General features: G+C 40.2%; 1 protein-coding gene across 5 annotated transcripts in view; it reads right to left on the reverse strand.

Annotated features, from left to right (window-relative positions):
- Positions 1-577: 577 nt before the first annotated feature.
- The window catches only part of LOC123335168 (adhesion G protein-coupled receptor E2), a 71,632-nt gene continuing 48,034 nt past the window's right edge, over positions 578-24,175 (reverse strand). Inside the window, exons 13-17 of one of the 5 annotated variants that reach the window (XM_045166740.1) lie at positions 17,218-17,284; positions 16,858-16,949; positions 15,802-15,970; positions 15,610-15,720; positions 578-2,193 (exon numbers count right to left, since the gene is read on the reverse strand). In XM_045166740.1, the coding sequence (XP_045022675.1) occupies positions 2,158-2,193; positions 15,610-15,720; positions 15,802-15,970; positions 16,858-16,949; positions 17,218-17,284 (475 nt within the window). In that variant the 3' untranslated portion in view covers positions 578-2,157. Of the gene's footprint in view, positions 2,307-15,609; positions 15,721-15,801; positions 16,136-16,857; positions 16,950-17,217; positions 17,285-24,175 lie in introns of those variants that run through there. The other 4 variants (XM_044948244.2, XM_045166739.1, XM_045166742.1 and 1 more) reach the window with 4 other exon arrangements.

Here is a 24,175-nt window from a genome sequence, read left to right on the forward strand (position 1 = left end):
TAGCCTTATGCACCTTTTACAATGATACTGACATTAGAAAAATTTCCTGTTTTGTATTTGCCTGACTGCTTCATCATGGTTATTTAACTTGTGTGCCTTTCCCCTGTGTTTCATGTGTACTGAAAGTCTGGTCTCAAAGAACAGGTACCAGAAAGATTTTTCTAGAAAGGGCCAGATGGTAAAAAATTTTGACTCTGTGATCTTGCAGACTGTTTCACAAGCACTCAACTTCACACTGTAGCCTGAAAGCAACTATGGACAATAAACCAGCGAATAGTGTGGTTCTGAACCAGTAAGAGTTTATTTGCAAAGACAGGCAGCTTCCTGGATTTGCTAAGTCTCGGTCTAAAGGTTAGATTAGATATAAGTTAAATTGATTGGGCTTCCCCAATGGCTTAGTGGGTAAAGAATCTGCTTGCAATGCAGGAGACACAGGCAGATGAAGGTTCGATCCCTCAATCAGAAAGATGCCCTGGAAGAGATCAATACTAGAGGCAACCCACTGTTGTATTCTTGCCTGGAGAATGCCATGGACAGAGGAGCCTGGAGGGCTGGACATGACACACACACACACTTATGATATGGATACAAACCTTTATTTAGCACAAACAGGATGTTTTCAGTTTATGTCTTATCAGGAAATATATAACATCAGACTGATATTATTGATGTTAAGATTGATCATTAAGTTCATTTGGTGCCTATCTGATCTAACATTACAAAAATACACTTTGGTCCTTGTAATAAATCAATAATCACTTAAGAGAGTTCTTTAGCATTGTGAGATTGGCCAGTTTTTCAACAAGATTTCCCCCAGTGCTTTTAGTGGTGATTTACTGGATACTGAAAAATTGTCATTATCTACTTCTGTCATATCTTCTACACTTATTTTCAAATATGTTAAGTATCATTATCTACTCATGGATATTTTAAATTTAGCACATTATGATCGTTTAAAGTCATTTTCCATTTGGTTTAAATTGATACAAATCTGGTCAGTGGATGTCCATGGGACATTTCTATGTCCCACTGGACTTGGATCTTGCCAAGATCACATTCTGAGAATGAAATAGTTTGTTATACATGTAAGTAAAACTTAAAATATGTGCAGTAGCAATATATGCTTTCTAACCCAGCACATCTTACAATTGAAAGGATGGAGAGATTTTATTTATTTACAGGGTTCTGATTTTACTCTTAACAAAGCCTTTTCTTTAACATGTAAGCTCTGTTGAAATTAGAAACTAGATCTCTTTTTTTAAAAAAATTTAAATTTATTTATTTTAATTGAAGGCTAATTAATTTACAATATTGTATTGGTTTTGCCATACATCAACATGAATCTGCCACTGGTGTACACGTGTTCCCCATCCTGAACCCCCCTCCCGCTTCCCTCCCCGTACCATCCCTGTGGGTCATCCCAGTGCCCCAGTCCATCGATGCACCCAGTCTGTCGATGCAGGAAACTAGATCTCTTAATTTAGTGCAGTACATGGTATGTACCAAGCTTCCATGGTGGCTCAGATGGTAAAGAATCTGCCTGCAATGCAGGAGGCCTGACTTCAATCTGTGGGTCAGGAAGATTCCCTGAAGAAAGGAATAGCTATCCACTCCAGTATTCTTGTCTGGAGATTTCCATGGACAGAAGAGGCTGGTGGGCTATGGACTATGGGGTCACAAAAAGTTGGACACTATTGAGTAACTTACAAACACCCACACATATGGTGAGTAGTAAAATATATTTTTCTCATGCATAAGTTAGTAATCTTTACATGGAGGGTGAAGAAATTGAAGCATGTATGTATTGAAACCAATTGTCCTGCTTGCTTGTAACTCAAGTGTTTTTAGGACATAATCCAGGAAAAATTTGGTACATCATAGCAATTGTTTACCCTCCATGCAGGAATTTACTTTCCTGTCTTATGGTATTTTAAGACAGTTTTCTGAGGCTCATTTTCCTTATCATTTACCTTCAAATATCTTCATATACCTACAAACTTGAGGAACTTTGTAGAAAAAGGTTGAAGCAGGTGATTTAATCTAAGGCAACTGGAGAATTACATCAGAGCCCTTTGACTATGCTGAGAGTGAGGTGAGCATACCATATGGAGTAGAAAAGCAAAATTCTCCCAGCAATCTAAATATCAACAATTCCCATCATACTTCCTTACACAATGGTTCCGTGAAGAGTTCCTGTAACAAACATGAAAACATATTTAAAAAGTTTTGCTCAAAGATGACGGTTCAGAATTTCCCTTGCCGAACAGGATACAAGATCATCTGATTTAGCTGTTAATTTAAGTCTCCTGAAAAGGAATATGTAAAAATGACACTTCGTTAGAAACTGCAAAACTTTTACGCCGAAAACTAAAGAAGATTGTCAAAAGAAGTCAAAGAAGACCCAAAGAAATGGATCAACATGCCACATTCATGGATCAGAAGACAATACTGTCAAAATGATAGCAGTGCAGCAAATTGACCTATAGATTCAATGCAATCCTTATCAACATCTCAGTAACCTTATGATGTTGAATAAATATCCCCAGTTTCAATCAATTGATATTACTGTGGATGTTTTGTGCACATGGCTTTGTGCTGACCCTGTGCATTAAAAATAACACAGGCAAGATTTCTGATTTCACAAACCTTACCATCTAGTGGGAAGACAAATACAAATGGTCAATTATATTTGCAAAATGGGAGGTCCCTCTGGCCTGGTCCCTCCAATGATGTCCCTATATTTTTCCTCTCCATGAAATGACCTAGAGCATTCTCTGTCCAGATGATTCTCTCTGAGTTAATGAAAAGAAAACAATGGACCTCCCTGGCTTCTTAGAAGATGTGATAAGTGGATAATGAACCTGATTTCACCAGGTACAGTAGTGTGGATGAGGGTAGTGGGAAGTTCATGAATAAAGATATGGTCATGAATTGGTATGCTGGGTCCTAGGTTAGGTATGACATTTATCAGTAAAATGTCAAATAAATAACAAGCCCTCCAGATGATTTTAGATGTACTGTAAGACTTGAGAGTCTTTAGTTTCACCAACAGCATATCTAAAGAGTGTCCCCCAACCCATAAGAAAAGTACTACAAGCTAATAGAAAAATATACCAAGGATATGAACAAATTGTTTCCAGAGATTGAAATATTACTGACTCATAAAGAAAGATGTTCCCTTTCACTAAAAATAAAAAGGATACAAAGATACACATCTTTCCCTAGATATGCTATTTACCTCTCAGATGGGTAAAAGTACAAAATTGGATAAGAACCTTGTGGTGAGGCTGTAGGGAAACATGTGGTTCAGGATAAAAAATCTATCTGCCAATGCAAGAAATGCAAGAGATGTGAGTTTGACCCCTAGGTTGGCAAGATCCTGGAAGTGGACATGGCAATGCACTCTAGTATTCTTGCCCAGAAAATCCCATGGATAGAGGAGCTTGCAGGCTACAGTACATGGAATCACAACAGAGTTCACCAAAAGTGAGCACACACACACATACTACTGTTGGCAGGGTTGACGGAGTGACCTCAAGATGTTGAAATATGGAAGTATCTACAAACATGCAGTTGTGAATTTGACGCAGTATCCAACCTAACTGCATAATCAAAAATGAGATCAATGAAGTAAGTGTAAACAGTTGCAACATTATTTGTATTAGCAAATGATCTAACAAAAACACTCACTATAAGAGCCTTGATATGTAATTTATCCAACAGAATGCCACATGGTCAAAAAATAATGGAGAATCTCTTTGTAGACTCAAGAGAATAATCTATCAGATGTGTGAAAAAAGAAGGAACAAATAAGAAATACACAGATTGTATTTACTGTGTAAAACATCTATTGACACGTGCAGGAGAAGCCAAATTTGGTTTTTAGACCAAGAGGAACTCAGTGTCTGGGGTTCGAAGTGAGATGGAGATGGTTCCTTTCTTATTGTCTTGGCCTTCAAAGCCCAAATATTTTAACTCTTCAATAAATGTAAAATTGTGTATTAAGTATGGATATTTTGACATCTAGTCACATGGCTGTAGGAAACATGGCCTTGGATTGTTGTTCAAACTTCTGGGGGCTCCTGTGACTCTTAAGCATTTTGTGCTACAGTCGTTTCATGCTTACTTTCATTTCAGTGCCACTTTTATTTCAGTAAATTCCCCATTGTTTCAGGTTGCCAGAGAGTGTTGGTTTTGACGAACCAGAGAAAGTAAGCAGCTCATTTGGTCAGGTGAAGAGGTAAAGATTTCTCCTGACTCACCTGTACTCACTGGTTCCTCTGGTCCCCTCTGACCTCTGCCATCATCAAATCTTTTTTTCTACAGCCCCTGTGCACTCGATTCCAGAAGACTCTCATGGTATTGAGAATTCTACTGACAACCATATCACTGTCCCCTGTGGTATACATAACCACTTCCAGGTTTGAAGTCAAATGCGAATCTGGGTGGGCTTCCAAGGTGGTGATAAAGAATGCAGTAAAGAACACAGGAGACATGAGACACAGGCTTCATCCCTGTGTTGGGAAGATCCCATGGAGAAGAGAATGGCTACCCACTGCAGTATTCTTTCCTGGGAAAGTCCATGGAAAAGCAGTCTGGGGGGCTACAGCCTATTGGGTTGCAAGAGTTGGAGGTGACTTAGAGACTAAACCACCATGGCTAATTCACATTGTTTTATCACTGAAACCAAAACAACATTGTAAAGCAATTATCCTCCAGTTTGAGAAAAACAAAAACAAAAACAAAAAAAGAACTTCCTCTACAAAAAAAAGCAAAAACACAAACTGAGCTTTCTTTTTTTTTGGAGAAAACATTCAAAGTTTAGAGAGTTTTCATGTAAGGGAGCTTCTCCTGGTGGCCTCCAGATAGAGACACTGTGAGAGGGTCCAGGAGAGGCCACCTGAGAAGGAACACATATAGGCCCTGAGAGCTATACCAGCTCCCTTGCTGACAGATAGGAAGACAATGAGACCTCAGTCCAACAACCGTAAGGAACTGAACCTTGCCAGAAGTCAGAGGGTTGGATGAGGACTCTGAGCCTCAATAAGAATGCAGTCCAGGTGGACAGAATGATTTCAGCATTGTAAAAATCTGAGCAGCCATCCCAGTTGTACCATGCAAGATTTAATTTTTTTCTTGTTTTACATGGGTGGGAATTTGTTACCCAGCAGCACACATTGAATGTAGCCACTCTGAGGGTTCTCCTCTGCACATCATAGTGGGCCATGAGGACAGCAAAGCTGCTGAGTTGGGTGCACTGGCAGGTGGTTCCCACCATCTTGCAGCCTCTGGTGGTCTGGTGACCACTTACATTCTGGCCACACTCCCAGAAGATGCAGTATGCCTTCTTCTTTGGCCCAAGGATCACTGACTATAGGGACAGGAAGTAGGTGTGAGCTGGTGGGTCTATTGCTCAGAAATGCTGACCCAAAGCTAGCTTATGTTGAGCTTTCCTGGGGATATGATGCACTTGTGGGGGAGCCCCCTGAAACCCAAGGCTCTGCCCAGGACTCAGGACTCTTCCACATCCACAGCTCCATCCCAGCAGGACTCACATGTTGGAAGACCAAGGTGACAGGGGAGCTGAGGTTCTGGGTGTTATTGTTGCTGATAAAGGTGGATACGCCATCTGAGATCAGTATGAGGGAGACTTCCCACAGCAAATCCCTGTGTGTCTCATGTGCAATTGCCTGTTCCTCAGTATCCAGGACCGGGGGACTTTATCCAGCAACTTTCCCATCCCAAGTGTGGAGATAAGCCCTACCACTATAGGACCTGCAGGACAAGGAGAAGATTGACATCTGGGAGTGCCCAAGATGACCCCTCTTTTAGATGGACTTTCTTTGTAGCCCCATCATAACCCGCAATTCCTTTTAAACTTTACTTTTGTTTCTTGGTTAGTGGCCACAAGAGGCTGCTCTTGGTGGGGCAAGGTTTCTCTAATAATTAGATACAGCAAGGTGACTCAGTTATGCACATATATACATTCTTTTAATATTATTTTCCATTATGATTTATCTTAGGTGTTTACAGTTTTTTTGAATGCACTGTTTAGTTCAGTTCAGTTGCTCAGTCATGTCCGACTCTTTGCAACCCTATGAACTGCAGTACGCCAGGCCTCCTTATCCATCACCAACTCCCAGAGTCCACCTAAACCCATGTCCATTGAGTCGGTGATGCCATCCAACTATCTTATCCTCTGTCGTCCCCTTCTTCTCCTGCTCTCAATCTTTCCCAGAATCAGGGTCTTTTCAAATGAGTCAGCTCTTCGCATAAGGTGCCCAAAGTATTGGAGTTTCAGCTTCAACATCAGTCCTTGGGACACAGTAAAATTCCAGATTTGCAGGAATTGAGTAACCAATAAGTCCACCACCATGACTTCTTTCACACTGATGACATGATGAATTTCTTGAAACACACACAACTAAGTATCTTTTGTTCTCACTTAATGGCTCAAAGAATAACACTTCAGGTTTTCCATGCAATAAGAAGATACAGTTCAAATGATTTTTTTCTGCCACTCTGCACAGCTTGAGGGATCTTAATTTCCAGAGCAGGGACTGAAGCTGGGCGCAAAGCAGTGAAAGTGCCAAGTCTTAACCACCGGACTGCCAGGGAATTCCTCCAAAGATCTTTTTAAAATTAATTAATTCATTTTAATTGGAGGCTAATTACTTTACAGTATTGGGGTGGCTTTTGCCATACGTTAACATGAATCAGCCATGGGTGTACATAGGTCTCCCCCCATCCTGAACCCCACTCCCATCTCTCTCCCTTCCGCATCCCTCTGGGTTGTCCCAGAGCACTGGTTCTGTGTGCCCTGTTTCATGCATCAGACTTGTACTGGTTATCTGTGTTACATGTGTAATATACATGTTTCAATGCTAGTCTCTCAAATCATCCCACTTTCACCTCCCACATAGTCCAAAAGTCTGTTCTTTACCTCTGCCTCTCTTTAGCTGTCTTGCAAATAGAGTCATCATTACCATCTTTCTACATTCTATATATATGCATTAATATCCTGTATTGGTGTTTCTCTTTCTGACTTATTTCACTCTATATAATAGGCTCCAGCTTCATCCCCCTCATTAGAACTGACATAAATGCATTCTTTTTAATAGCTGAGTAATATTCCATTCAGTATATGTACCACAACTTCCTTATCCATTCATCTGCCGATGGACATCTATGTCCATCCATGTCCTAGCTACTGTAAACAGGGCAGCAATGAATACTGGGGTACACGTGTTTCTTTCAATTCTGGTTTTTTGGTGTGTATGCCCAGCAGTGGGATTGCTGGGTCATATGGCAGTTCTATTTCCAGCTTTTTAAGGAATCTCCACACTGTTCTCCATAGAGAACAGTGGCCATACTAGTTTGCATTTCCACCAACAGTATAAGAGGGCTCCCTTTTCTCCACACCCTCTGCAGCACTTACTGTTTGTAGACTTTTTGATGGCAGCCATGCTGAAAGGTGTGAGATGGTATCTCATTGAGGTTTTGATTAGCATTTTCTGATAATGAGCAATGTTGAGTATCTTTTCCTGTGTTTGTTAACCATCTATAGGTCTTCTTTGGAGAAACGTCTGTTTAGTTCTTTGGCCCAGTTTTTGATTGGGTCATTTGTTTTTCTGGTATTGAGCTGCATGAGCTGTTTGTATATTTTGGAGTTGAATTCTTTGCTGTCAGTTGCTTCATTTGCTATTATTTTCTTGCATTCTGAAGGCTGCCTTTTCACCTTGTTTATAGTGTCCTTCATTGTGTGAAAGCTTTTAAGTTTAATTAGGCCCAATTTGTTTATTTTGTTTTTATTTCCTTTACTCTGGGAGGTGGGTCATAGAGGATCCTGCTGTGATTTATGTCAGAGACTGTTCTACCATTGTTTTCTTCTAAGAGTTTTATAGTTTCTGGTCTTATGTTTAGATCTTTAAACCATTTTGAGTTTATTTTTGTGCACGGTGTTAGAAAGTGCTCTAGTTTCATTGTTGTATGGGTGGTCAGCCAGTTTTCCCAACACCACTTGTTAAAGAGACTGTCTTTTCTCCATTATATATTTTTGCCTCCTTAGTCAAAGATAAGGTGCCCATAGGTGAATGGATTTATCTCTGGGCTTTCTATTTTATTCCATTGATCTATATTTCTGTCTTTGTGCCAGTACCATACTGTGTTGATGACTGTAGCTTTGTAGCATAGTCTGAAGTCAGGAAGGTTGATTCCTCCAGTCCCATTCTTCTTTCTCAAGATTATTTTGGCTACTCAAAGTTTGTTATGTTTCCATACAAATTGTGAAATTATTTGTCCTAGCTCTGTGAAAAATCAAAGATCTTTTAAAGTAACTTGGAAAGGTAATATTTAAAAATGATACATAAGACCGTGGAAAGATAAATATTTTCTTTGAAAAAAAGGAAAGAAATTTAAGAAGCCTTCAGTTAAAAAAATCTCCTTGTCAGATGGACTTGTCAGGATAAGATCAAAATGCCTATCAGACTGGATGAAATTTGGTTGAGCCTGGCCTTTCTCAGAAGTCCCATCTCCCTATGTTTCCTAACCCTGAAGTTATAGAATATAATAACAGTTAAATGTCCTTCCAAAAAAAAAAAAAAAAAAAAAACCCACAAAAAACCAAAAAACTATCTGTTTCTAAATGTATGTCTTGATTCCTCTAATCAGAGTTTGGGAAATGTTTTCTTCATGGAGTTATAAAATGGCAGTTTGAAAATTGATAAAAGTCTAGAAATGTTATCTGTTGTTAATTGCCTGAGATGTAAAGGAAAAATCACTGAAGTCCTTTTGGACAATCCTTACCATCCCCAGTATGAGTTATTTATTCCTAGGTCTATAGAAAGCTCAGGGAAAATTCTGGTGTTTGGGATGGGCAACTTCACTCAAGAAGGTTTCAAATATTGTGCTCCAGGAAATTATGCACAATGGAACACAGATAAATTATTTTGTTTTTCTTGAACAAGATGACAGGAAGCCATAGAAGAAATTCCAGGATGAAAGATATCCCTAACTTTTAAGCACAAGAGACACCAAATTTTAGGAGACAGTAGAAGATGTAATTACATTAAGCCATGGATTTGTTTGGTCTTTGCCCATAGATAGTAGAAATAGCTGACCAGATTACTTGAAGTTTAGAATCCTTCAATGGCTATCTGATGCCCTTACTGTGTTTCTCTATAGAGAAAGTATATTTCGTTTCTTCACCATGTATATCATCTCTGCAGGAAGTAGGGGACAGTGGCAAATATTTATTCATATATATATATATAAAATATGAAGAAGATTTCAGTGTTTCTACTATAAATCATGAAATTAAAAGATGCTTACTCCTTGGAAGGAAAGTTACAACTTACCTAGACAGCATATTAAAAAGCAGAGACATTACTTTGCCAACAAAGGTCCATCTAGTCAAAGCTATGGTTTTTGCAGTAGTCATGTATGCATGTGAGAGTTGGACTATAAACAAAGCTGAGCGCCAAGGAATTGATGCTTTTGAAGTGTGGTGTTGGAGAAGACTCCTGAGAGTCCCTTGGACAGCAAGGAGATCCAACTAGTCCATCCAAATGGAGATCAGTCCTGAGTGTTTATCAGAGGGACTGATGTTGAAGCCAAAACTCCAGTACTTTGGCCACCTGATGCGAGGAGCTGACTCATTGGAAAAGACCCTGATGCTGGGAAAGATTGAAGGCAGGAGGAGAAGGGGACGACAGAGGATGAGATGGTTGGATGGCATCACTGACTCAATGGAGATAAGTTTGAGTGAACTCCAGGAGTTGGTGATGGACAGCGAGGTCTGGCGTGCTGCAGCCCATGGGACTGCAAAGAGCTGGACATGACTGAGCAACTGAACTGAACTATAAATCAAACCCACGTACAATAGATGTGCTAGCAGAATAATGATCCCACAAAGATGTCAACATCTTAACTCTGGAAGCTGCAAATATATGAGCTTACATGGAAAAAATGAATTTTTATGATCTTGAGGTGGAAAATTTATCCTGGATTACCCTGATGAGCCAATGTAATGATCTGGGTCTTCATAAAGGAGAGAGGGAAGTAAGAGAGTAAGACGCAGGAAAAGATATAATGATGGAGGTGAGGAGGAGAGAGAGAGAGAGATGAAAGAGGAGGAGAAGAAGAAGGGGAAGAAGGAGGAGGAGAATAGAAGTGAGCCGATTGACCTGAAAAGCTACACTAAACAGACTTTGAAGATTGAGTGAATTACGAGGCCACTAACCATGGAACGCAGGCAGCACCAAGAAGTTAAAAAAAGGTGAAGAAATGTGTATTTCCCTAAAGTCTCCAGAAGGGATACAGACATTTTGATTTTAGTTCCATAAGATCCATTTTGAACTTTTTACCTCTAGATCTGTAGGATAAATTTGTTTGTTTTTAGCAGCAAGTGTGTGGTAACCTGTTACAGCAACGGTAGGAAACTACACTATGGAAGTGCAAGTCTTCTTGGATTCTAAAGTGAGGGAAGCTCAGATTCTGTTCTGTGTCTCCCAGGGACAGGGTTATGCCCTTGCTGAGGCTGAGTTGACTCAAGAACATGGAGAGTCACACACCATTAGCATTCCCTTAAGCAGAGACTCAGGAGTTATTTGTTCTATTCTCTCTGAATGAGTGTAATCCATGAGTGGGACAGGGCTGCGGTAGAGCAAGTCATTGACTCTCTTAGATCTGTGGGGTCCTCCCCATGTGGACAGCATCAATTGTATGAGGGAAGCCACATTAACTCAGGCTAGGTTACACTCTGCAACCTTGGCTGAATCAGAATTTAGTGTGAGGAGGATGTTCAGCCCCTCCCACCAAGACTTGACCCACTTAGAGTCTGCAAAGGGAAGCATGTGGTTAGTCCTGATTGAGTTAATCTAAGAAAATGGTCTTAATTTGGAGGGAGGAGACAAATGAGGCAACTGAGAGTTGAAAATGTTTCACAATTTTGAAACAATTTGAAAAGCAATTTGACCTAGCTCACAGAGCAAACACTTGGTTGAGCTAATATTTCATTCCAGATTTGTTTCAGCCTGGGAACTAGGATCTACACAATGCTCTGGGCTCATAAGGAAGTACTTGGGTTTAATTTGTAGACAGTATGGTTAATAATAAAAAAAAATGTAGTAGGAGAGAGAATTACTTTGATATTTCTAAAGGAAAGAGGCACCATAAAATAATCAATAATTTTGTCTGATATTTTACCCCCTTAATGATCAGTTATTCATTCATTCATTTTTGTTTAGTAAGTAATTTCTGATCATTTGGAAAATGTTAAACGCTGGAGAGAGAGATTGATGAATAAGACAGTTTCTGTCCCTTCTTTCAGGTGCAGATTATTCACTCATTAATTTAACCAATCATGTAGCAGTTATGCATTGAGTGTTCTACATGTCTGGCACTGTGTGAAATAGTGAAGATATAACAGACAGGAAAAGCAAAATGGTGCCTGCAGATGGTAAATCTAGAAGGAGACAGATATTAATCAAATACAGAAAATCAAGAGCAAAGTGACGCTGACAAAACTCTCTAGGGGCTATTGGAGAGAAACATGGAAGAATCTGATCTAACCTGAGCAGGTACAGGCTTCATGGAGGAATCGACATATAGAGATATGTCTGAAGGAGTACATAGTTTTGAGTCAAGGAATAAAAAAGAGTGTTTTAAAGAGAAGGAATATGTGCAAAGCCTCTGTCCCAAAGAGGCACATTGAATTTTCAAAATTGAAAGAAATTTGATGTGGCCGGAATAATGGTGAGTACATGGTATATGAAGCTGGAGAGGAAAGCAGGAGATGAATCAAACAAATTCTCACTGATGTATGGCTCTTGGTTTTGACCCTATATGTAATGTTTTTACCAAAGAGTGCAATGATTTTATTTGTGTTTTGAAAAGATCTTTCTGATTTCTGGGTAAAGGATGTATTGGGAGGTGACAAGGATGGAAAGAATAATCAGTGAGGTGAGCATAGCAGGTGTTTAGGCAAGCTGGCAGCCTGGCTAAGGAGGAGGTGATGGAAGTTGAGATAGCAGGAGAGATTGTGGACATATTGAAAAGATAAGAACAAAAAGATCAAAGGTGGTATGTTGTGATGGTAATAAGATAGCTGTTGAGAGTAACTTTCAGGATCCAAACTTGTGCCAAGGGATGAATGTGGTATCATGAAGATTGAGAAGGACACCATGAGAAAGAACTGGATTAGGGTAAAGATTGCAAGCCTTAAATTGGAAAGCTGAGTTGATGAAGACTTTGAGATACCAAAAATGTCAAATACTCCATACTCCTTTAGATTTCAGAGGAGAAGTAAGAGATAAAGAAACTAATGGTCACCATTTGCAGCTATTGTGACTGAATCTAAGGAATAAATGTTGTCTAGGAGAAAAGAATAAAACAGGAATTAAAGTTGCTCTGGAACCAATCACTTGTATGGAACTACAAAGGAGACAGAGATTAGCAAGAGAGAATGGAAGAAAGACAAAGGGGAATGTATAGGTAGAATCTAGTGAGGATAAGGATGGAGTGTTTTATGAGCAAACAGCAGAGAATGATCAGAAATTGTGAAAGACTTTCTGGGAGATGGAGATCATTGTAAATCTAAGAGATATTTGTTTTGGTGAAATATAGGTGAAAGAAACTATAATTTGCATGGGAGCCAGCACGGGAGTTCCCAACCCATGACAAAGGTCATGCGGAGAGGACCTGACATGCAAAGGCGAATCAGGACTCGAGAGGCCGCCTGGACCTGCCCGAGCATCTACCCCAAAACCAAAATCTGTCTATTTTACTATTTCACGACTTTCACCAACTTTTCTGACATTAACGTGGGGGCTATCCCCGACCACCTTTCTCTGAAGAAAATCAACTTAGAGCTCTAGCTAATAAGTCTCCATGGTATAATAGGTGTGTTCCAATTCAAATCCCTCTGATGACTTTTTAGCTTGCCTGACAGGTTTGTTCAGATTCCTGCAGCTACACAAGTGATTGTTCACAGCCTCCCAACCACGAGAGGCACGGGAAGCTTAAGATATTCTAACAATGCAGAGCTTCTCGAGAGTTAAGAAATTATTATAATAACACTGGTGGAGCGTTTTATTGTTGAGCCAATACTTGCTGCCAAGTTTCCACATCCCCTGTATTGTGTCCTTGGGAGTATATTAATTGATATAGTTGGTATATAGGGAAAATAAGTAGTAACCTTGGTGTTAATAACCTTGGACCCTTGAGTTAATTCTTTTATTGTTATAGCCCACCACACTTTTGCCCTATAGGAATGCAACTTTAATGCTTTCGGAGGGTGGCGCCTGACTTTAGAATAATCACCTTTAGAGAAAATAAGTTTTCTGATTGACTAACCATTATTCAGAAGAAAGGGTCATAAAATGTTAACAGGCCTCTTGGCTAGAAGATGATGTAAATCACCTAAAGCCATATGATAAGTTTGCAGAAAGAAAGCCTGGCTTCGATAAGGGTCAAGGACTGCTGACTTTGTATGACTCTCTACCCCCTATTATCCTCTATGCACAACTTAAGGTATAAAAGCTACTTTGGAAAATAAAGTTGTGGGCCTTGCTCATCAGGCTTGGTCTCCCTGTGTCGTTCTTTCTTGTTTCCTTTTCTCTCGTTTTCTTCTCTGTTCTTCCTTCAGGATGACTAATTTGGAGCATGGGGCCCCTCTGAGACCATTTATTTGCCCGGGCTTCTAAGACTCACTCGAGAAGGTGCCTAAGGTGGGCACTTTCCACGATTTGAGAGGGCGCCTGTGGCCTCCGTGGTCAGTGCAAACCTGATGTCACAGGTTTTATTGGCTTTCTGGGTAAACCAGTTAGATCAAGCCTTTGTCTCTCCCCTTTTGCTATTCTTTCGCCAATGCTGTCCTCCCGAGGGAATCCTTGGATCCAACCAGGGCTGGACCCCGGTAGGCTGAAGGCATGAGTTTAAGGCAGGGAAATAAAGACAGAAATGTCAACTCTTGGCTGGTAGCTAGAAGATGGCCAAGTAGTACATATTTGTAAGACAGAAGAGAACCAAACATGTATCCACGGCTATGGGGAAAATACTGTTGAAAATGAGAGGAAAGAGTGAGGGAAGAAGGGTAAGGGGAAGAGAGAATGAGAGAATATGTGTGAAAAAGAATATAAGGGAAATTGATAAGCATTAATAATGGTATTCAAAGCATAGGTGGAATAATTGTCTTCAGAGACGAGAAGGTTCATTGTCTCAATGATACAAGAGGATGCACACTGATATTTTTTATGGCATAGAGTTCACAAAGTATCATCATGACAAGGTTGATTTTCTTTGTGAAATAAGTGCTGAGAACATTTGTTGAGAAAGGGCAAAGTGGTAGAAGATTCAATGGTGGAATCAGTGCTTATGGAAGTTGGGGGGACCCGTAACGTAAGAAATGCAGAAGGGCTTCCAGGCAAATAGTAGTTTCCTTTCAGTGAGATGGAAGATTGAAGACATTAAATAGAAGATGGAAGAGGTCAGAAAATATAAGGAAAATAAGTTTGTAAGCCTAAACCAGTAAGTGTTGTTTCTTGGTCATCACTGTCATGAATTATTGTGTCACTACTGCTTATCTTTTTCGGTTTTGTGGTGGGTAGAGGGAACCAAGGGGCTTTCCCAGTGTCTCAGGGGTAAAGAATCTGTCTGCAGTGCAGGAGACCTGCATTTGATCCCTGGATTGGGAAGATCCCCTGGAGGAGTGCATGACAACCCACTCCAGTATTCTTGCTGGAGAATCCCATGGACAGAGGATCCTGGTGTGCTACAGTCCATAGGAAAGCACGGAATCAGACACGACTGAAGCGACGGAGCACAGCACAGCACAGCACAGCACAGCACAGCACAGCACAGCATAGCACAGCATAGCACAGAGAGTGCCCCAATATCAGGCAGTCTTGTTAAGAAAGTCTAAAATTCCAGCTAACACCTTTCTCTTTGGTGCACAGATAAGTACATAATCTCCCCCCATTTTCTGCATTTTTGAGGGGTGCTGCTGAGTGTTACACAGAGACAGGTGTACAGCAAAATGGTAGGATAATGTGACTCTGAATAGAATGTACATCACCATTTCAGATCATTGATAGTTGCTTATTTAGTTGACCATGCACGGCACATAGTAAGTTTTCAATAAGAATACTGATATGAGTCAAGATGGACACAGTTCCCCAAAGGAATACAAGTGAAATACATTTTGTAAACAAACTGAGACCACTGCTAATGGTTAGTGTGTGTGTGTGTGTGTGTGTGTGTGTGTGCACACGTGTGCATGCTCAGTAGTGTCTGAATGTGTGCAACCCAATGGACTGTACCTGCCAGGCTCCTTTGTGCATGGAATTTTCCAGGCAAGAATACTGGAGTTCATTGCCATTTTCTACCTAGGGGATCTTCCTGACTCAGGGTTCAAACCCAGGTATCTGGCATCTCCTGCATTGACAGGCAGATTCTTTACCACCAATGCCACTTGAGAATGAGTCAAACAGTAAACAAAGGGTAAGCCATCCTAAGACAGCAACAGCTCATGTGCAGTTGTCCAGTGTGCTAGGCGTGTGCTGATCAATGAATTGGTTAGTGAAGTGCTCTGGGGGCAGCGCATGATCTTACCTCACTGTGTTTGCAAACATCAGACATGGTCCTGCTGGAGAGTGTGTAGTTCTCAGACTCGGCTTTGGTTTTCCTGATTCTTTTCAACCACTTCCTATATTGCTCACGGACCTGCAAAGCATGCTCTGAGTCAGCTCACCTGAGTGGAGTGAGGATGGGATGAGTCCTGAGAGGGAGTCAAGACAGTGGTACCTGCTGGCTGAGAAGGCAGTACACCAGGAAGATGAAGACGCCCTGCAGGCTGTTGATGATGGTGAAGAGGTAGGCCATGACGCGGGCAGCCGGTCCCACCTGCAGGATTCCCAGAAACCACGTGCATCCCAAGATGAAGAGCTGAGCTGTGGCTTTAAATGTCAGCATCCTGAGTAGGAGGAGAAAGTAAGTTCCTGATACAACCAGAGCCATTCTCATCTTCACTCATGGATGCTCCTTCCTTTCTCTGTTGGTAATGACTTCTCAGACTGGGTTGTGATTGGTTTTATTCTTTGCTGTCAATGATGCTCCACAATAGAAATGCCACTGAGGTCTAGAATGACATTTTGATTTGGATGGAAAGGGAAGCGACACTTCATAAGTTGCAAAATCTTTATGATCGTCTGTGGAGATACCTAATTTCATTCAACCAATGTTCCTGAGGAAGTACCATGCATCACACTCTGTGTTGGGTCCTGGGCATTAAACATCACAAAGGCGAGATATCTATTTTCATAAAGCTCATGATCTACTCAAATGACTAATACAACAAAACAGTAAGATGCATAATTTAGAAAAGATAATGGTAGAAATGCAAAAGAAAGAGCCTCAGATATGCACAAGATTTCCTGGAACAAAGGTCTGCCTAAACCTCTTAGAAGATTTAATGTTCACTGGGATTTTTACCAGGAAGAGGAGTGGGAGAGAGGTGAGAACGAGCTTGAAATGTGGGGTGTGAAAGTGTACTAGACTGTGGAAGTGGTCACATATTCGTCTAAGTGCTTCATGGGAACATAACTGTTCTCTGCACATTTGTCATAGAACTGCTGACAAAGTCCAGAGAATGTTGCTGAGGGAGTCACAAGGTCACAAACTGGAATTAGAGATGGATAGAGAACACCACTGGTCTGAAGTTGCTGCCTTAGGACACCTCCATTCATTTTACTCTGGCTTTCCTTAGAAAACCTGAGAATGGACACAAGGAACTGTTCAGGCACATGCCTTCACTTTTGCAACCACACATCTGCAGGGCTGTCAGTCTCTTCTCCATCTTACCTCGTGTTCTGGAGGGTGGACACCTCACTATTGAGGGAACAGAGTTTGCTTTTCAAAATCCAAAGGGTCATCAGAAAGAAGGCTAAATTGACCTTCAGGAAACCAGAAAAGATTTTTTGAGTACAATTTCAGTCCCTTGTCCAGCCTGTCCAACATCATTTCCACACGTAGGTAGTTTCTATTTTTAACCATATTAGTGTGTTAAGTTTTAAGAATGGTCTTAGAAAATGCAACCAAACCCATGATAACCCAGGAACACTCCTGTTCTTGTCACCTGTCACCAACCCATGCCCCCCACTTTTAGTTCTCTTTAAATGATGCTTAGCTGAGTATTAAAGATGCTTTGATGTCATCACTCACAGAGAAGATGGCACAGACTGGTCCAAGGAAACCCCATTTAAATCCCTTTTCTGAATGGAGCCAGCAGCTGAGAAGGGAGAGAATAAAAAATGCATTTGTGATCAAGAAGATGTGGTACATATTTACAGTGGAATATTACTCAGTCAGAAAGAACTAAATAATGCCATCTGCAGTTACATGAATGGACCTAGAGATTGTCATACTGAGTGAAGTAAGTCAGATAGAGAAAGACAAATATATGATATTGCTTATATGCAGTATCTTAAAAAAAGTATATAAATGAGCCTATTTACAAAACAGAAATAAAGTCGCAGATGTAGAAAACAAGCTTATACTTACCAAGGGGGAAAGGGGGGAATAAATTGGGTGACTGGGATTGACATATACACGCTACTATATTTAAAACAGATAACTAATAAGGACCTACTATAGAGCTCAGGGTACTGTACTCAATACTTTGTAATGACCTATATGCAAAAAGAATCTGAAAAGGGGCTGAATATATGTATATGGATAATTGATTCACTTTGCTGTACAGCAAAAACTAACACAACATTGTAAATCAACTATATTCCAATGAAAATTAATTTAAAAATGAATTTATATTGCATATTAGTGCATATATATGGAATCTAGAAAAATGGTACTGGTGAATTTATTTGTAGATCAGGAATAGAGACACAGACATAGAGAACAGACTTGCGGACACAATGAGGGGAGAATGTGGGGTGAATTGAGAGAGCAGCATTGAAACGTATACATTACCATGTGTAAAACAGTTAGTGGGAAGTTGTTGTATAACACAGGGAACTCAACCCAATGCCCTGTGACAACCAAGAGGCATGGGATGGGGGTGGGTGGGAGGGAGTATCAAGAAGGGGAAATATATGCATATTTATGGGTGATTCACATTGTTGTATGGCAGAAACAAATAAGACACTGCAAGGCAATTATCCTCCAATTAAAAACAGATATTTAGTTTCATTTTTTTTAACAAGCGGTTGACCAGTTTTCCCAGCACCACTTGTTAAAGAGATTGTCTTTAATCCATTGTATATTCTTGCCTCCTTTGTCAAAGATAAGGTGTCCCTAGGTGCGTGGATTTATCTCTGGGCTTTCTATTTTGTTCCATTGATCTATATTTCTGTCTTTGTGCCAGTACCATACTGTCTTGAAGACTGTGGCTTTGTAGTAGAGCCTGAAGTCAGGCAGGTTGATTCTTCCAGTTCCATTCTTCTTTCTCAAGATTGCTTTGGCTATTTGAGGTTTTTTGTATTTCCATACAAATTGTGAAATTATTTATTCTAGCTCTGTGAAGAATACCATTGGTTGATTGATAGGGATTGCATTGAATCTATAAATTGCTTTGGATAGTATACTCATTTTCACAAGACTGATTCTTCCAATCCATGAACATGGTATATTTCTCCATCTATTAGTGTCCTCTTTGATTTCTTTCACCAGTGTTTTATGCTGCTGCTACTGCTAAGTTGCTTCAGTCATGTCCGACTCTGTGCGACCCCATAGACGGCAGCCCACGTGGCTCCCCCATCCCTGGGATTCTCCAGGCAAGAACACTGGAGTAGGTTGCCATTTCCTTCTCCAATGCATGAAAGTGAAAAGTGAAAGTGAAGTCGCTGAGTCTTGTCCGACTCTTAGTGACCCCATGGACTGCAGCCCACCAGGCTCCTCTGTCCATGGGATTTTCCAGGCCAGAGTACTGGAGTGGGGTGCCATTGCCTTCTCCGAGTGTTTTATAGTTTTATATATATAGGTCTTTAGTTTCTTTAGATAGATATATTCCTAAGTATTTTATTCTTTTCGTTGCAATGGTGAATGGAATTGTTTCCTTAATTTCTCTTTCTATTTTCTCATTATTAGTGTATAGGAATGCAAGGGATTTCTGTCTGTTGATTTTATATCCTGCAATTTTACTATATTCATTGATTAGTTCTAGTAATTTTCTGGTGGAGTCTTTAGGGTTTTCTATGTAGAGGATTATGTCATCTGCAAACAGTGAGAGTTTTACTTCTTCTTTTCCAATTTGGATTTCTTTTATTTCTTTTTCTGCTCTGATTGCTGTGGCCCAAACTTCCAAAACTATGTTGAATAGTAATGGTGAGAGTGGGCACCCTTGTCTTGTTTCTGACTTTAGAGGAAATGCTTTCAATTTTTCACCATTGAGGATAATGTTTGGTGTGGGTTTGTCATGTATAGCTTTTATTATGTTGAGGTATGTTCCTTCTATTCCTGCTTTCTGGAGAGTTTGTATCATAAATGGATGTTGAATTTTGTCAAAGCCTTTCTCTGCATCTATTGAGATAATCATATGGTTTTTATTTTTCAACTTGTTAATGTGGTGTATTACATTGGTTGATTTGTGGATATTGAAGAATCCTGCATCCCTGGAATAAAGCCCACTTGGTCATGGTGTATGATCTTTAACTTGTAAAAAAATGAAACTAGAACACTTTCTAACACCATACACAAAAATAAACTCAAACTGGATTAAAGATCTAAACGTAAGACCAGAAACTATACAACTCCTAGAGGAGAACATAGGCAAAACACTCTCGGACATATAACGCAGCAGGATCCTCTATGACCCACCTCCCAGAATATTGGAAATAAAAGCAAAAATAAACAAATGGAACCTAATTAAACTTAAAAGCTTCTGCACAACAAAGGAAACTATAAGCAAGGTGAAAAGACAGCCTTCAGAACGGCAGAAAATAATAGCAAATGAAGCAACTGACAAACAACTAATCTCAAAAATATACAAGCAACTCCTACAACTGAACTCCAGAAAAATAAATGACCCAATCAAAAAATGGGCCAAAGAACTAAATAGACATTTTTCCAAAGAAGACATACAGATGGCTAACAAACACATGAAAAGATGCTCAACATCACTCATATTCAGAGAAATGCAAATCAAAACCACAATCAGGTACCATTTCATGCCAGTCAGAATGGCTGCAATCCAAAAGTCTACAAACAATAAATGCTGGGGAGGGTGTGGAGAAAAGGGAATCCTCTTACACTGTTGGTGGGAATGCAAACTGGTACAGCCACTATGGAGAACAGTGTGGAGATTCCTTAAAAAACTGGAAATAGAACTGCCTTATAACCCAGCAATCCCACTGCTGGGCATACACACCAAGGAAACCAGAATTGAAAGAGACACGTGTACCCCAATGTTCATCGCAGCACTGTTTATAATAGCCAGGACATGGAAGCAACCTAGATGTCCATCAGCAGATGCATGGATAAGAAAGCAGTGGTACATATACACAATGGAGTATTACTCAGCCATTAAAAAGAATCCATTTGAATCAGTTCTAATGAGGTGGATGAAACTGGAGCCTATTATACAGAGTGAAGTAAGCCAGAAAGCAAAACACCAATACAGTATACTAACGCATATATATGGAATTTAGAAAGATGGTAACAATAACCCTGTATACGAGACAGCAAAAGAGACACAGATGTATAGAACCGTCTTTTGGACTCTGTGGGAGAGGGAGAATGTGGGATGAATTGGGAGAATGGCATTGAAACATGTATAATATCATATATGGAACGAGTCGCCAGTCCAGGTTTGATGCATGACACTGGATGTTTGGGGCTGGTGCTCTGGGACGACCCAGAGGGATGGTATGGAGAGGGAGGAGGGAGGAGGGTTCAGGATGGGCAACACGTGTATACCTGTGGCAGATTCATGTTGATATATGGCAAAACCAATACAATATTGTAAAGTTATAAAATAAAATGAAATATATAAAAAATAATAAAGAAAGTAAAAAACAGATATTTAAAAAGTGACTCCCTTAAAAAATTGCATTTATCCTTAGGGATCTATAATAATTATATAATTCACTCATTACTCAAGAAGTATTGAGTGTCTCTTTTTTGACAGATTCTGTGATTTTCTCTGACAATAAAGTGGTGAAGAGACTATACATGTAAATCCCATATTGGCAGGAGATACACAATTTAATGATAAAAAAAGGGAGGTTATGACAATGTATCTTTGAATGTAATGCTCAGTTTTGGGTCTAAGGAAATAGAATGGTTAAGGAAGATTCCCAAAGAAATCATGTTTCAGTAGAAACAAGACCGATGAGTAGATCAGGGTTGAAGCAGGGAAGTCTGTAAATGTGTTAGTTTTTGAGAGTCCTCTGAACCTAACATAGTTTTAAGAGCCTTTCTTGCATTATTCAATTTAATTTTTTATCTGCTGTAAAACTCATCCACTACTTTTTTTTTTTAAATTATGGTTTTATTGAGATATGATTTAACATCCAATGAAATTTACCCATTAAAACTGTACAGTTGAGTGATCTCTGGATGGTCACAGAGTTGTGCAACCATCACCACAGTCTAACTTCAGAATACTTTCAACTCCTCAAAAAGAAACTGCATTCACAATAGCATGAGGAAATCCTCCTTCCCATTTCCATGCATCCCAACCCTGATTCTAGCCCCCGAGTACAATTAATCAACTTTCTGTCACTATGGATCTGCCTGTTCAGGGTACTCACGTAAATGGAATCATACAGTACGTGGTCTTCTGTGACTAGATTCCTTCACTTAATGTTTTCAAGGTTCATTCATGTTGCTACATGGTTTTATGGCTGAAAACTCATTTTTAGTCTTTCTTCATAGCTGAATAATATTCTATTATGTGGCTATGCTACATTTTGGTATGCCTTCATCAGCTGATGGACATTTATGTCATTCTCAGGCTTTGGGTATTCTGAATATGCTGCAATGAACACTGATGTAATTTTTTTGTGTGGGTTTTCATATGTTTAGTATATATACCCAAGAGCGGAATTGCTGGGTCATTTGGTACCTACATATCAAAACTTTTGAGAAATTGTTTTCTACAAGTGGTTGCACTAATTTCATTTCAGCAAGCAATGTATGAGGGTTCTAACTGGTCCATAACTTTTCATTTTTCTAATTGTCAGTCTTTATTTCCTTTAATCATTTAAGTGAATGAGTATGAAGTGATGTGTCCTTTTGTGGGTTTTGATTTGTATTTTCCTAATGACTAATGATATTGAACATCTTTTCATGCACTTACTGTCATTTACTTATCTTTGGAGAAATCTTTATTCAAAATTAGTGTCCTTTTTTGGGGAATGGTGGCGAGTGGTAAAGAATCTGCTTTCCAATGCAGGAGATGCAAGCGACTCAGGTTTGACCCAGGGTCAGGCAGATTCCCTGGGTATGCCAACCCATTCCAGTATTCTTGCCTGGGAAATCCATGGACAGAGGAGCCTGGACGGCTACAGTCCATGGGGTTGCAAAGAGTTGGATACATCTTAGTGACTAAGCAAGCAGGCAAGGAATCACCGTTGAACTTGGTATTAGAGACAGAAATTCTGTTTTCAGAAGAACAATACTTGACAGGAATACTTAACCAGATTGAGGAGAGGGTCATAACTAGCAAACAGGCAGAAAAATTGAAGAGACAGACCTGGAGTCAAACGGAAAGAGGACTTGGCCTTTCTGAGTCACAACCAAGAAGAGACCTACAACTGAAAGGGAGCATGTCCAGGGCTTCTGGTTCAAGATGGAGGAGTAGAAGGATTCTGCTCATCTCCTCCTGCAAAAGCACCAAAATCACAACTAGCTGTTGAACAACCACAGACAGGAGGACGCTGGAATCTACCAAAGAAAGATACTCCACGCCCAAAGATAAAGAAGAAATGGCAGGAGATGGTAGGAGGGGCACAATCACGATAAAATCAAATCCTATACCCACCGGGTGGGTAACCCACAACCTGGAGAACAATAATACAAAAGATCACCCACCATTGTGAAGGTTTGGAACCGCACGTCAGGCTTCTAGCCTGGGAGCCCAACAAAGGAGCTGGGAATCCTCAGGGAATCTGACTGGGAAGGCTAGTGGGATTTGATTACAAGACTTCCACAGAACTGGGGGAAACAGAGACTCTACTCTTGGAGGGCACAAACAAAACCTTGCATGCACCAAGACTGAAATGAAACGGGCAGTGACTCCACAGGAAACTGAACCAAAACTACCTGCAATGTTGGAGGGTATCCTGAGGAGGTGTGGGTCAGCAGGGGCTCATCACAGGGACAGAGGGGACTGGCAGCAGCTATCTGGGAATGTCTCCTTTGGTGTAAACCCTCTTGGGGAAATTAACCTGACCACAGAGCCCATAGACCTGAGGGTTGGGTCATCTAGGCCAAAAAACTACCAGAGAGGAAGTGCAACCCCATCCATCAGCAGATAATTGGATTAAAGCTTTATTGAGTAAGGCCCTGCCCACCAAAGCACGACACAGGTTTTCCCACCACCAGTCCCTGCCATTAGGAAGCTTACACAAAGAGAAGACGCAAGAAGAACCACAATCCCACAGCAACCAAAACAAAACCACACCACAGAAAGTTAATCAGCATGAAAAAGCAGAAAGTTACATCTCAGATGAAGGGAAACGGTAACCCCCCAGAAAAACAGCTAAATGATGTGGATGAAGGCAACATTCCACAAAAAGTGTTCAGAATAATGATAATGAATATGATTCAGGATCTTGGGAAAAGTATAGAGGCAAAGATTGAGAAGATACAAGAAATGTTTACCAAAGACCTACAAGAACTAAAGAACAAAGAAGCAGAGATGAATAATACCCTAGAAGGAATCCATAACAGAATAACTGAGGCAGAAGCACGGATAAATGACCTGGAGGACAGAATGGTAGAAATCACTGCCATAGAACAGAATATAGAAGAAAGAATGAAAAGAAATGCAGGCAGCCTAAGAGACCTCTGGGACATTAAACGCACGAATATTCACATTATAGGGGTCCCAGAAGGAGAAGAGAGAGATAAGCAACCTGAGAAAGTATTAGCTGAAAACTTCCCTAACATGGGAAAGAAAATAGTCAACCAAGTCCAAGAAGCACATTGAGTCCCAGGCAGG

This window comes from Bubalus bubalis, chromosome 9 (assembly GCF_019923935.1).
Source record: "Bubalus bubalis isolate 160015118507 breed Murrah chromosome 9, NDDB_SH_1, whole genome shotgun sequence".
NCBI lineage: Eukaryota > Metazoa > Chordata > Mammalia > Artiodactyla > Bovidae > Bubalus > Bubalus bubalis.